Source organism: Vanacampus margaritifer, chromosome 15 (assembly GCF_051991255.1).
Source record: "Vanacampus margaritifer isolate UIUO_Vmar chromosome 15, RoL_Vmar_1.0, whole genome shotgun sequence".
Taxonomy (NCBI): Eukaryota; Metazoa; Chordata; class Actinopteri; order Syngnathiformes; family Syngnathidae; genus Vanacampus; species Vanacampus margaritifer.
The window spans coordinates 12,379,106-12,393,066 of record NC_135446.1 but is presented as its reverse complement, the minus strand read 5'-3'; the positions used below and the strand labels follow the sequence as shown (position 1 = coordinate 12,393,066).

General features: G+C 43.7%; 3 protein-coding genes across 12 annotated transcripts in view; all 3 read left to right on the top strand.

The window, feature by feature from the left end:
• The window catches only part of adamtsl3 (ADAMTS-like 3), a 46,442-nt gene extending 43,181 nt beyond the window's left edge, over positions 1-3,261 (top strand). For 5 of the 9 annotated variants that reach the window (XM_077544875.1, XM_077544869.1, XM_077544873.1 and 2 more), the window contains exons 22-25: positions 1,221-1,573; positions 1,648-1,757; positions 1,837-2,039; positions 2,288-3,261. In XM_077544875.1, the coding sequence (XP_077401001.1) occupies positions 1,221-1,573; positions 1,648-1,757; positions 1,837-2,039; positions 2,288-2,400 (779 nt within the window). In that variant the 3' untranslated portion in view covers positions 2,401-3,261. The remainder of the gene's footprint in view (positions 1-1,220; positions 1,574-1,647; positions 1,758-1,836; positions 2,040-2,287) is intronic. The other 4 variants (XM_077544870.1, XM_077544877.1, XM_077544878.1 and 1 more) reach the window with 2 other exon arrangements.
• A 286-nt stretch (positions 3,262-3,547) lies between these two features.
• Positions 3,548-8,646, top strand: larp7 (La ribonucleoprotein 7, transcriptional regulator). 2 transcript variants are annotated; one of them, XM_077544881.1, is made up of 12 exons: positions 3,548-4,005; positions 4,074-4,174; positions 4,252-4,335; positions 4,494-4,658; positions 4,738-4,840; positions 5,334-5,624; positions 5,690-5,825; positions 5,891-6,027; positions 6,124-6,227; positions 6,311-6,470; positions 6,917-7,008; positions 7,077-8,646. In XM_077544881.1, exons 1-12 carry the CDS (start codon positions 3,822-3,824, stop codon positions 7,152-7,154), a joined length of 1,635 nt encoding a protein of 544 aa, XP_077401007.1. In that variant the 5' UTR covers positions 3,548-3,821; the 3' UTR covers positions 7,155-8,646. The 2 variants fall into 2 exon arrangements, with proteins under 2 accessions (XP_077401007.1, XP_077401006.1); XM_077544880.1 differs by having other exon boundaries at positions 5,331-5,624.
• Positions 8,647-9,516: 870 nt separating this feature from the next.
• The window catches only part of col25a1 (collagen type XXV alpha 1 chain), a 79,104-nt gene continuing 74,659 nt past the window's right edge, over positions 9,517-13,961 (top strand). Inside the window, exons 1-2 of the mRNA XM_077544889.1 lie at positions 9,517-9,953; positions 10,037-10,106. Of these exons, the coding sequence (XP_077401015.1) occupies positions 9,708-9,953; positions 10,037-10,106 (316 nt within the window). The 5' untranslated portion in view covers positions 9,517-9,707. The remainder of the gene's footprint in view (positions 9,954-10,036; positions 10,107-13,961) is intronic.

Genomic DNA, 13,961 nt, shown 5'->3' with positions numbered 1-13,961 from the left:
ATAATTATAGACATAAAATGTTGTTTCAGTTAGTTTTTGCCTGAACTCATTCACTGCCATCGACGGCTATGGATGTCAAAAATTCATTGGAATTATTTCTATTAGTTTAAAATTTTTCCCACTTTTGTTAACAAGAGTATGAATACCTAGATTTTTTTTTTAATTGTATTAGAACAGATATAAAATTTGTGATTAATCGTGAGTTGACTAGTGCAGTCATGCGATGAATTCCGATTAAAAATTGCAATCGCCTGACGCCCCTAATTTTTAATAATCTTATCTTAAAAAAAAAAAAGATTATTTAAAAAAAAAATAAAAAGATTTTAAATAAAAGATTATTAAAAATGAGGGGCATCAGGTAATTAAAATTTGTAATCGTAATTAATCGCATGACTTCACTAGTTAACTCACGATTAATCACAAATTTTATATCTATTCTAAATGTACAAAAAAAATTCTAGGCTTTCATACTCTTAACAAAAATGGGGGGAAAAAATTAAACTAATAGAAATAGTTCAAATAAATTTTTGACGTCTATTGCTGTCAATGGCAGTGAATGAGTTAAAAAGCATTTTCGTTTTTATTTTATTTTGTGAATGAATTCTTTTTTTAATTTTAGTTTTTTCGTTAGTTTTCATGAACTAAAATAACCTTGGTGAGGACAATATCACTAGCATTTTAAAATGGCAAGTAAAAGATCCTTTGGTTTGCTTTTTAGACTCCAAGCTAGTTGCTACATTGTACATAAATGTTTCAAGTTTCTTATTAATGCTGGTCCAACCACAGGGGGGCAAGCCTCCGTAAAGGGACAATGATGTACTTCTAAAGGTGGTAGATAAGCGTCTACTTTTCCGGTTCAAACTTTGGAGTTTCTGAGAAGTCGCACAGTTGAATAGAGCCAGCGCGAATGTTTTTTCATTGGGTTGAGTCAGTGGTGGGGAATGTGTGGTGCGTGCCATCAGCACAAGTCCCTTCAGAGCCGCACTGTCCCACCTCCCCTCAAAGCGTGACCACTTGCAACCTCTCTGGATTCCAATCAAAGTGACGGTGCCGCCGCTTTCCTCGCGTTCTGGCACTTTTCTCACCCATACGACAACAATTAGATGGCTCCGGGGGGAAGTTTCAAAGAAGATAAGCAGCTGCGCTCCGAGTTTCAAAGGATAAGGGGGATGTCAAGGGACAAGCTATTTTGTTTTTTTCTCCGTCCACTGTTCTTTCAGGAAACAGAGGAAGAAACTGCGTCCAAGCTGTTGGAGCCAACGGCCCCTTTTGCCCTGATAGGAGCAACAGCAGCAGCAGGTTGGCAGCTGTAATACAGCGTTATCGTCCATTTTCAAATCGGAGACACATGAAACTCTCTTCAAGTAGTTGGCGCGCGGATCCTTGGGCGCCGTGCTCGGACAGCTGCGGCGGCGGCTCCCAGACCAGACGAGTGCGCTGCGTGGAGGGTCCCGAGGGCGGCTCGACGGAAGTGGAGCAACATCGCTGCCTCGGTGGAGGGCGGAGACCTCAGGACACCAGGATATGTAACATTCTGCCCTGCGCCACTTGGGCTACGAGCGCCTGGGGATTGGTATGCCCACTTGTGGTAGCAAATCATCATTACAACACTTTCGGACAACCTTTTGTACTTTTTCAATGTTTTAGTGTAGTGGTCAATGCGTGGGTCCAAGTTTGGCCGCACAACACCGCAGTGTTTTCTGCCAGGACACAAATGGCACTAAAGTCAACTCCAGGATGTGCAGTGGACTCCGACGGTAAAAATCCCCAATCCAATGAAACACCCCCACTCCCATTAGATATCGTTTTATGACTCCGATGCGTTCCCCTCCCAAGGCCGAGCTCCACGAGAAACTGCCCGGCGGACGCCTGCGCCCCGCGGTGGCGAGTAGGACCGTGGACGCAGTGCACCGCCACCTGCGGCCGACACGGCTTCCAATCGCGGCGGGTGGTGTGCACGCAGCGAGCCAGCGGAAGCTGCGCACGGAGGCCTCGTCCCGCCAGCTGGCAGCGCTGCAATACGGTGTCCTGTGGCAGAGGTGAGCCATTCCAATTTGACAGTGCAAATATCCGAGACGTGACAAATGTCATAACATTTTCAAACAACAAATGTACATAACAAAAAAAAAGTTTAGGTAATTTGGGAATAACCAAAATTTTCAATTACAGAAATTGAATCCATGGCATGAAAATGTTTAATAGTAGATGCTGTGCATGTCAAGCATGAACTTTTTTACGAAAGAAAGTGTTCTAGATATGACAGTCACTGATGTTTTGATGACCGCAGCCGCCGGAGAGTGTCACGACAGCACCAGGTACTGCGAAAAGGTGCGGCAGTTGGAGCTGTGCACGCTGCCGCAATTTAAGACTCGCTGCTGTCACTCGTGCCTCGACACCTGATGGAAGGGGAACGTCGGATGCCATCGAGGACCTCCTGCTTCTCCCTGTGACGCCGCAGGCATCGACTGAATGGAGGGACATATCACGCGATGGACGTTTTCAGATGTGACGTGATGTGATAACCACTGGAAAGGTTTCAAAACACATTTTCCAAAGCATTTTGGGTAGGCCAAAAAAACAAACTCCAATCTGAGCTTTTAATTGACGGATTGAATAGGGTGGGAGTTTGAACTGAATGTTGCACTCATGACTGAAGCAAACACACGATGGGAGGGGAGGGAACAGGAGGAAAAAAAACTTATTTTGCACTCGAAACTCAACTAAAGTCTTTGTTAAAAACATGACTTTTTGATTTTTAATATTACATTTATATTTTGCTTGGTGATTTTTTTTTTAAATATATATATATATTTTTAAAGGTATTTGTCTAGATGTCTCTTTTAACCACTTTTTTAAAAATGCTTTTGCACATTGAGTCGTGACGTACCCATTATGTTGTCGCCTGTTAATCAATTTTTAATTCCTTCTTTTGGCTCCCAGGTGACAAGCCAGCACAATGCTGAAAAACAGCAATATTGAAGCATGATTTTTATTTAGTTTTCTTCCTTGAATTATTTTCTTTCTAGTATAGATTTTTCATTCATTATTTATTCACCAGATGGGCACTTTTTTGGGTTCGAGTGCAACACGTTCGAGATACTTGGCATTTTATTGAGTTGCGTTTGTTTGATTTTATGAGAAGAAACCGTCAAACATATCAAGTATATGCTTCAATTGTGTGTATCTGTATTTTGTCTTATTTATTTCCATGCGTGTCTGTGTGTATAGTTTTGTAAATAAAATGATTGAGTTTGTGTTGAAGTCGCCTAGTGATGATTGGATTTGATGTAGGTGCTAAGAACGCCCTCTGCTGGTGACTTTGATCTGTCACGCCTGTTATTTTGTTCATGAAATAAAATTAAGCACATTCCTTTTATAAAATGTTGCCTTTCCCTCATAAGATTGTTCCCGTTGTTTTTTGTGTAATAACCACCCGAGGAACATAAACTATTACTATTATTGCTGCATGGACATTATTTTTTTTTTAATTTCCTACTTTTTTCCTTTTTTCATCAACGCTACTAGTGTGGCGCATACGTGTGACGTAACATCCTGCGACGGCTGTATAACGTGAGTTATGCACAATAGCGGCTACTAGCATCCTTATCACTTTTGTTTTTACGGCCACGTTTTTTAAACTTGCAAATTATGGCCATTGGCATGTGAATTTCCGCTTTACAAATGTCTGGTGGACACGACCGCGTTGTTTTAAGCGCCAAAAGCCGCGCAGTAGCCCAACTGGGAAAGTGACTGCTGTAGTTTGGAATTCATCTTTAACGCGGTGGTTGCGTTTTGGTCGACTCGGGCTGCGGAAGGAAAGGATGGACGAGCCCACGACAATCGCGGAGGACGGAGGTCCGAGCAAAGAGACGGATAAGAAGAAAAGATCGCGGGTGAAGCAGCTGATGGGAGAAGTGAAGAAGCAAGTGGAGTTCTGGTTTGGAGACGCCAACCTCCACAAGGACCGCTTTCTAAAAAAGCTCATTGACTCTTCGGATGAGGGCTGTAAGTCACCCACATCGGACAATTCGTCGCACGTGTTTTGATCGTTTTTTGTTAATTTATCGTCCCAGATGTTGACTTATCTGTTGTGGCGAGCTTCAACCGCATGAAGAATCTGACGAGCGACACCAAACTGATCGCGAGGGCTCTGAAGAATTCGTCTGTGGTGGAGGTAACTTTCAGTAAACGCCTGCCCGTGTGCGGTATTTGAATCCGATCCGTTGAATAGCAAACGTTGGCAACTTTCAGGTGAATTTAGAAGGCGATAAAGTTCGACGGCTGCTTCCCATCGGGGACGTTCCAATTGACGTGGACAGCCGCACAGTCTACGTGGTAAGCGTTTGTTGATCTCTTAATGTTAATGTCCATCTTAGTGGCCCATGTTATTTTATACCATCTATCAAAAAGTGACCAATGAACATCTTTGCTCTTTAAAAACAAACTGACATAACAGCAAGATTAGTATCTGTTGAATGTGCTTTGTCAATTAGGAGCTTCTACCAAAGGATGTGAATCACAGTTGGATCGAGAAGGTCTTCTCCAAATGCGGAAGCGTCGTTTACGCCAGCATCCCCAGATATAAAAGCACCGGCGACCCCAAAGGCTTTGCCTTTGTGGAGTTCGAGAACCCCGAGCAAGCAAATAAAGCAGTTGAGGTGAACATTTATTCGTATTAAACGACTGTTAACTGTAAGAGATACAAAAATCAATAGGTTTGCCTTTTTTCCATTTTAGTCGCTTAATAATCCTCCTGAAGATGCTCCTAGGAAGCCGGGAATGTTCCCCAAGACCTGGAAGGGGAAGACCGTTCCGCAGGCTGCAGACAATCCGCCGTCAGGTAGGATTTGCCTGCAAAAAAAAAAAGCACACACAAAAAGCTCCTTTTCCAGTGTGAATTTTGCCCTTTTTCTTGCTGTATTTCCTAAAAAAAAAATGTAAAAATGGGGATGTTTGATAACACTTTTTTCTTGAGTACTGATAGCACTAATACTTGTAATATAGTACATCAGCGGTGGCCAACCCTGGTCCTCGAGAGCCACAATCCAGCCTGTTTTCCATGTTTCTCTCCCCTAACACACCTGGTTCATGATCAGGATCGTTATTAGGCTTCTGCAAAGCTGCCTGATTAGCTGATCATTAGATTCAGCTGCGCTGCAGGAGGGAAACATGGAAAACAGGCTGGATTGTGGCTCTCGAGGACCGGGGTTGGCCACCCCTGTAGTACATGAAAGTTCCCAAGTGATGTCATAATGGGAGATAATGACTTTTATGGAAGTTTTTCCAAATTTCCAGGTTAAGAATATGTGGTTTTTGCTCTCAATGTGTAGCAGGCGGCGGCGAAGAGGAGGAGAAGAAAAAGCGAAAGAAGAAGAAAAAGAAACCACTGGCCGACGATGCCAAAGTGGCGCCGATGGACGCCGAGCCGTCGGATCAGCAGCAACGGCAGCAGAAGAAAAAGAAGCAGCAGCAGCTCTCGAACGCCTCCAGTCAGAAAGCGTCGGGTAAAATCTCGGAGAAAAAGAGACGCCGCTCGCACGTGGCGGACGAATCCGAAACGGAGGTGCCCTCCAAGATGAGGAAGCTCGGGAAGAATGGCGAAGACGCGTCCGAGAGCTGTGAAGGTCTGTCCAGTTGGCGGCAGTTGACCCAAAAAAAAAAATCGAAATGACAATGCGATTGCATGCAGATCGTCCCGTGGAAGGCGAGCTCGGGAAAGAAAACCAAGAAGACGCGCTGGTCAAAGCCAAGAGGAAGAGGAAGAAGAAACACAAGGAGAAGCTGAAAATCGGCGAGGAGGTCATCCCGCTGCGGGTTTTACCCAAGTAGGAACAATAACAAAATGTGTGCAGGCGGCAGCCGGCAAATGCTAACGCTTGCGTGGTCGTAGGAAAGCGTGGCTGGAGCTCAAGGTGGAGTACTTGGAACTGCAGAAGCGCAGCATGGCGTCGCTGAAGAAGTGCATGACGCGCCTGAACGGCGAGGAGACGCACGGCGAGGAGACGCACGGCGGCGGTGGTGAGACGAGTGAGTCGAGCGCCGCGCCGCCTTTGAACGTCTCTTAACATGCACACTAAACGTGGAGTGTGTTTTTTTTTCTTTTTTTTTCTCTTCTTCCTCTAGTGGAGGTGAGCGAGAAGCCAAGTAGTCAAGGTCCGAAATTCACCAGCGGCGTCATCATGAAGATTACGGACAACAAGGCGCTCCCAGACAGGAAAATGATCAAAGTAAAAGTGCATTTTAACCCCTCATTTATGTTTTATACTGTAGCTCCATTTCTAATGTGTCCGCATTCCTTCTATGGTCACAGGACGCCCTATGCAAGATCTCGCCAGTGGCGTACGTGGACCTGTTGGAAGGCGACGCCGAGGGCTACGTGCGCTTCGAGCGGCCGGAGGACGCGCAGGCCGTCAGCAATACCAGGGCCGAGCTGCAGAGGGCGCACAGCTGGCAGCTCGAGATCCTTTCGGGTAAGCCGCACTGTTCACATTTTTTTTTGCTTCTAAGGGTCGTATACATAAAATTGAGAAAAATTAGCTCATTTTGGTTGGTAACTGTATTTTATATATATATATATATATATATATATATATATATATATATATATATATATATATATATATATATATATATATATATATATATATATATATATATATATATATATATATATATATATATATATATATATATATATAAAAGACATGGAAGCACCAAAAAAAAATCTGTGTTTTTCAACAACTCGAGTTCCCAATGAAAAAGGGAATTATGAACACAAAAGTTACTATTTCACGGATGTGTGATTGGTGAAAAAAATAAGGAAGTGAAAGCACCAAGAATCAATTACCTCTTCAAACAAAGTCAAAATAAAGTACAACACCTGCGATAAGTGTCTGGGTTGTGTCGTCGTCAAAAGGTGACAACGAGCAGAGGTACTGGCAGAAGATCCTCGTGGATCGTCAGGTCAAACTCAACCGGCCCCGGGAGAAGAAGCGCGGCACGGAGAAGGTGAGACGGCAGCCTCGCCGAGACTTCCGTTTGACGTCAAGCTCATCTTTCAAATCTTTCCGTTTCAGCTCTTGTCCAAAGCGGAGAAGATCATTACAGCTCGCGCCAAGGAGGCCAACAAGCACATTCGCTTCCAAGAGGACTGACGGCTGCCTTATACAAGGATTTTTTTTTAAAACCCTTTTTGCGTTTGCACTGACGCACTGAGTTGAGGTTGTGATGTAAATAGTAGGGGTGGGAACCTTTGAATGTCTCACGGATCGATTCGATTCCGATTTTTGGGTGTGCGGTTCGATTCAGAATTGATTTTTGGTTGCGAGCGATTTTTTTATTCAAAATGATTTGATTGACAATGATTTTTGCTTCAATTTATGGACGTTCAAGGAATCATAATGATCTACTCCAATCTGACTCGCTAATGCTAATTAGTGCGCTACTCGCCTGCACTTTTGTCACTCAAAAGAACGGCTCCACGCTGCAAAAAAACTACTTTTATTGGAATAACTTGATCGTGACTTTTTCCCTTCTACTCTCTAATGTGGCTACAATTTAAGTGTATCAGACCGCGTGGACCCTGAGTGGCCAAATCGAGTACAACATGAACAGCGCTCCCAATAAAGGCGCACACAAACAATGGGAAGGCAGTATAAAATAATTTAAATAAAATCAATTTTGGGACATTTAAAATCGATTCTGAATCGTACTAAATGAGAATCGCGATTCTTATGAGAATCGATTTTTTTGCCACACCCCTAGTAAATAGTATGACGCTCACCCATAAAGATGTGGACAAAATGTCATTGTTTTTTACGAGGGCTGGGTATCGATTTTAATTTCCTCAATCAATTAGATTGATTCACAAGAGTTCATTTTTGATTCGATTGAGATTTTTTTCGATTCTCTTCAATTCACTCCGATATTGATTAATTATGGGACATCAATTATTTTTAAATATCAAGGACATGATAAAAACTCCAGACATTAAATTCCATATTAAACTTTGCTGAGCCGGTTAACTGATTTAGTAAAGTTTATTAATGAAAGTAACGCGTTGCACCAACATTGACATCAGCAAGGATGAGAAGAAAATATTTTCATAATTCTAATTCAATAATTGTAAATTAAATAAACGGTTCTGAATAGTCTTAAAGTGGAATAAGTCAGGTTTTTCATAAACATGTTTTCATGTGAACCCTAAATTTCAAGAAAACTAGGCTACAAAAAAAATCGGCCTTTAAAATTCTATTTTGTGAATTTGGGGGAAAAGGAGATATTAAAGGTCGATTCATGGTTTTATGAATCGTTATCAGGCTCGAAAAGGAAAATCGATTCGATATTGATTATTCGATTTTTTTTAAAGCCCAGCCCTAGTTTTTACTGTCATTTGACAGATGGACTCATTCAAATGTGGAGGGCTGCACTATATGCCATACAGGTGTTGAATAATGTGATATTTTCATGTACCTAAAAAAAAAAAAAAAGTTCTTTAGAGTTATTGATGACAGTCTATTAGATGGCAATGCACAAGGTTTCTTATGATTGGTTCAAGTCACATCAACGCATCTTGCCAGGATGATGTTTTTTGATATATTGTTGCAGCCCTAATATGGAGTATGCATTAAAGAAACATTTTTAGAATTGTTGACATAAATGACTTCTGAATCTCAACATATTTGCAACCCTGTCCAGAGGATGAGGAAAAAAATTGCTAAAATGACTCTGCAGAATATCAATGTACTGCAATTGATCTGGTGATGGGTTGACCTCTCTTATTATTCATATTATTTTCAGCTATCTCACTCAAACTAAGACAGAACTCATATATATTTATTAATTCATTAATTTTATTTTCAGAAAAAGACATGGTTTTCTTTTTATTAGTTTGGCTTAGTTTGTTTTGGACCAGCTAAGACTGCTTGCATGAAGTCTTGAACAAAAACTTGACACTTGCATTGATAATTGTACTGAGAGTAATTCTGAAATTTGTATTTAAAAAAATAATAATAATAAATTTTAAACAATTACCAATATTTTTAGACCATTTTAAGGTGCCTAAGAATCTGTAACATGGTTATTCCAAACGGCAACAGCCCCCCCCCCCCCTAAGAAAAAAATCTAATTAGATGTGGTTTATTTTCTTTAAATACAAAATGAAAAATGTGTGCCTAAACAACATACAGTATGCATTGTTTAGTGTCATACCCCAGCTAGCACTTTATGTCCACTGGATGGCGACATTTAGCCCAAAAAGCGTCATTGAACGACCGCTCGCTAATTAGCATTAATTAGTATCTCCTGTGCCTCCGTGTTTGTTCTTCAATGTCTTATCATTTGTGTCGACATGTTTTATGTAAAATCTGGGTGGAGAACATTAGTTCGACGTTCACAGTACGCTTGACTGTCAATCGCAAGTTTAATTGAACTGACTGTACATACCACTTGATTTCACGGCTGTCGTCATCCCGTGAGTGACTGCAGGGTGCCACGAGAGTTTGGGGGCGTGTTGCTGCCATAACGAGGGAGGGGGGCGTGTGTGTGTTTGCGCGTGTGCGTGGAAAAGCTCCGAGTGCCCACGCCGCCTTCACTTACACGAGATTTCCTCAGCGCCTCCTCTCACGGACGCGGACGTCTGAGGTGCAACAAGTTTTGCGGTGGTGTACGTGAACGCCTCGCGACCGTGAACGCGCGCCGTGATTCGGATGGAGCGAGTAGCGTCCGCGGGGAACATGGACGAGAAAGTGGCCCCTCGGCGTCGGGCCGCCAGCGTCATCCCGTCGCTGTGCTCCGTGGCGTCCATCGCCTTTTGCGTGGTGCTCAGCATCCACGCAGCAGACGTCAGGCGCCGGCTGGCGGGCTTGGAGCGCGGCGCGGACGCGTCGACACGCGCTCCGGAGGACGACTTGGATGCGTTGATTGCGCAAAAAGTCAACGAGATGCTCTCCCAGGTGAGATTGACCCGCGCGCATGCCCGATGCTCCTTAATGGATCAACGCTGACGTCACGATGCTTTAATCTCCCTCCCCCGCAGCGTTCTTACGAGCAATTCGTCAAGATACGGAGCGCCCGGCAAGCGTCACCTGAATGCAACTGTCCTCCAGGTGAGCCACCCAATGCGCGTGGGAGTGAATGGGAAGTGGTGCGTTCAAGGACGCGGCGGATGTTGCCGCAGGTTTGGCAGGTCCGCTGTGACGGATACGCGCAGCTGAGATTGAGTGAGCGGCCTAAACATAGACGTGCTGAGTGGCTGGCACCCTTGCGATGATGTTGTGAAACACGGACAACACGTGTGCTTCCCGCTTGCCGCCGGTAGATGGAATCATTTGTTCCCTCAGTGTGTGTCAAACACACTTGCAAATTCATTGCGGCGGCTCCAGTTAAACTGGATTGACATTTTAACAATCTCACAGTAGCTACAAACAGCAGTGAGGCTTAAAAACAACATCAAGAAAAAGTTATTTGGATTTCAAGGCGAATGGCAGAAGCGAGTACGGGAGTCTTTGATCTTTGTCAAGTGAGTCCCAAGTTCTTAAAAAGCGGCGACTCAAGTGTGAGTCGAGTCATGTGACTTGAGTCGCCCAACGGTGGCGTCGAGTCACCTCATGAGACTTGAAATTCTCTAGTAATCAAAAACCTGCAATTACACTTCTGATTGCCTTGCTGTCGGTATCGAGCTTGTAAAGTTCATCCCTGATGACTCATCACAAGTTACACTTGCTCTAATTCTTCACTTGAAGGCCAGAAATAGCCTATTTTTTTTTCTTTGAAACCGACAGCAGCGGCTCTTTTGAAAGCGCGGCACACTTTCCCGCTTTGCTTTTATGGCGCGTGCGGAACCTGAGGGGAAAATGCTGAATGGAGAGCCAGCTAACAAAACCAAATATCTGAGAGTGCTTCTTCTCACGTGTTCATCAACATTTACTGTCCTGCTCTGTTGACTTTTTCTATGCAAAAAAATAAAATAAAATCTATTCCTGACTATTACCCCGGCCTTGGTGGAGGTCTGGACTCTACCATTCTAGTGTTGCAGTTAATGGTTCATTCAAGGGCAGTCTTTGTCGTGTGACGTGGGCGTCATCAGCACCACCCGCCCCCGATGCTATAGGCTGAGGTTGCAGAGGGTTCAGAGCTACCACAAAAGCCAGCTCACAGGCCCTCTGTCTCATCCCACCGGTGCCCTTTGACCCCCCCATTGAGACCTCCTTTGAGTTCCCTTCATGAGCTCTTCGCTGACAATTTCATAGACGTTCTTTAACGTATGGATGGAACAGTCGCTCTTTGTTTTTCGTACGGGGAATTTTTCAGCGCTACAGTGCAACTATTGGCAATGATGTTTGATCTTTGATATTTGTTCGCATGCCATTTCAGATGGCTTTATTGTTTCCTGTAATACAAACTGATGAGTGAGATTTTAACATGACGTTGAAACTCATTCACCGCCAGCATAGTTCAAATGGACCTTTTGACGTTTATAGCCGTCGATGGCACTGAATGAGTGAAAAAAAAATAAAAAAATTTTTTACTGTTCATTGACCTGAAAAATTCAGATACATCACATATGGGAAAAAACAAATTGACATGTTGTATGAACATAACCAAAGTGTTGTTCGGATATGGAGTCCCTCCAAAAGTATTGGAACGGCAAGGTCCTTTGTTTTTGTTGTGTTGTGTAGAAGACTGCGTCAAACCTGCGACCCATTGACTTCACCATTCTTCATTTGAGATGTTTTCCCAGGCCTTTACTGAAGCCTCTTTCAGTTCTCGTTTGCTTTTGGGGTTTGTCCCTTCAGTCTCCACTTCAGGAGGTTAAAAAAAAAATAATGCATGCTCTATTGGGTTCAAGTCTGGTGATCTCCCCCCCCACAATCAAGTATTTTAGTGTTTTGGCAGTGTTGCCTTGATGCATGATTAAGATTTTCCGATTTCTCTCCTCTCCTGGATGCATTTCCTGTAAATCGCCAGACGAAATGATTTGGTAGACTTCAGAATTCATTCTTCTGCTACTATCTTGAGTTACTAGCGAGCCCATTTCAGAAGCTGCCATGGAAGCCATAACATCACCGCCACCATTCTTCACAGATGAGCTCGTGCGTTTTTCTTTCTCCATATTTTGGCCTTTCCATCACTTTGGTAGAGGTTAATATTGGTCTCATTAGTCCATAAAGCTTCCTTTCAAAACATTTGTGGCTCATCTCTGTACTAAAATCCAATCTGGCCTTCTGATTCTTTTTGCTGATGAGTGGTTTAGACCTTATGGTATGCCATGTATATTTTAAGTATTTATTATTATTGTGGAAATGCTGGAAGCATATGTTGTTGTGATTTTTATTCTCCTCACTTTTTACTTCCGATTTACACCGTTCAAATTTCAACTTGCTTAAAAAATTCACGCCTTCTGGGGTATTTATCATCTGATCCCACATTACTTACAGTTTTCACACAATTTAACGTTAAATATCAACTTTTCCCCATTCATTTTCAATGGGACTGACATTTAACTTTTTCCACTTTCCACGCCAAAAATTCCCGCCTCCTGGGTTCAAGTGTTCTTTTTATTCATTTATCTTTCAACTACAATAATAATTCATACTTTGTCATTTTCACATCATTTATCTTTCAATTTACTTCATAAGCATTCCACGCAATTTCTGCAGAAATTGCACTTAGTCTAGTTATTATTGATCTGGCTGTTCCAATACTTTTGGAGGGGACAGTTTGGGTTCGACCCAGCGACGATGTCTTCACGTATTATTGAATGTGTCAGTCAGGTCATGTCGCTCGTTGGGATGTTGTGTACTTAGCACACGCACGCACGCATTCCAGCTCGTCGTGCGCTTGGCTCGGGTCCCGCTCCCTCACCAAGAAAGCCGGCCCTGTCAGGAGCCGGAGCAGAAGTGTGTGTGCTGATGTGTGAAGCGTCGAGAGGGCCCCCCCTGTGGATCTCGGCCTCGTCCGCTGCCGGGTGTAAATATGGCCGCCGCCGCCGCCGCCGCAGCAGGTGTGGTGAGCCTGCTTAGGTCCTGGGAGGAGTCAATATTTGCGCTCGCCATCAAAGCCGGGCCTGTTTATGGATGAAAACACATCTTGTGCCGTGTTCCAGGGGATGTGCACTGGAACTTTCATTGTAGTATAACACTTTTAGCTCAGGTGATCATTTTTGTTGATTTCAGAAGGTGCTCTCTAAGGAATCAATCTTCTTTCACTGTGAATATGAATATGACACCCACCACAAGCCAGAATCCTCTTCACCTTTTTACAACACGCTCCTCTCTGTGTACGCTTGGTAATGGCAAGTGTGTGGAAAAACACTGGCAAGGCTTTGCTGGGATTCGCGTCCCCCTCATTGAAAGCATCCGTCTGCTTGGCGTTTCTGTAAATTTAGCTTAAGCAGACACAGAATCTGAACAGCGCGGGGACGCCTCTGGTTGAACAAGATGACAGTTTGCAGTATTCCGAAAGCAGACGGCCAATCCGAGCAAATGAGCCACATCACACATTAGCAGGCGACTTGCAGTAAACAAGCCTTGAGCGCTGCATCCTTTTTTTTTTTATAGCCTCCTAACTTCCTTCTATCGCAGTCTTCCGAGAGGCCGCACACACCGGGGAACGAGGAAGTCGGCGCGTTTCATTAAGTGACGGTTCCGGAAACAACGCAGGCTCTGTTGGAGGGGAGGGGAGGGGAGGGGGGGGGGTGACACTTGGAAATAATAATGTGCCAGAAGCTTGTGGCGGAGTGTGCGAAGGCAGACGTCCCACTGTGGCCTCTCGCAATTTGCATTTGAAAGCAAAAGCGTCTTCTCAGAAACCGAAACAGGAAGTTCGTCGATCTATGGCCGAATAAACTGTAATGTCGCGATTGCATTAAATGTGCTCGCCTTTGACTATATTGTCTTTCCACTTAGCTAAGAGAGGCTGTTATCACCCATTTAGTGGCATTTCCCTCCAAATAATGACAT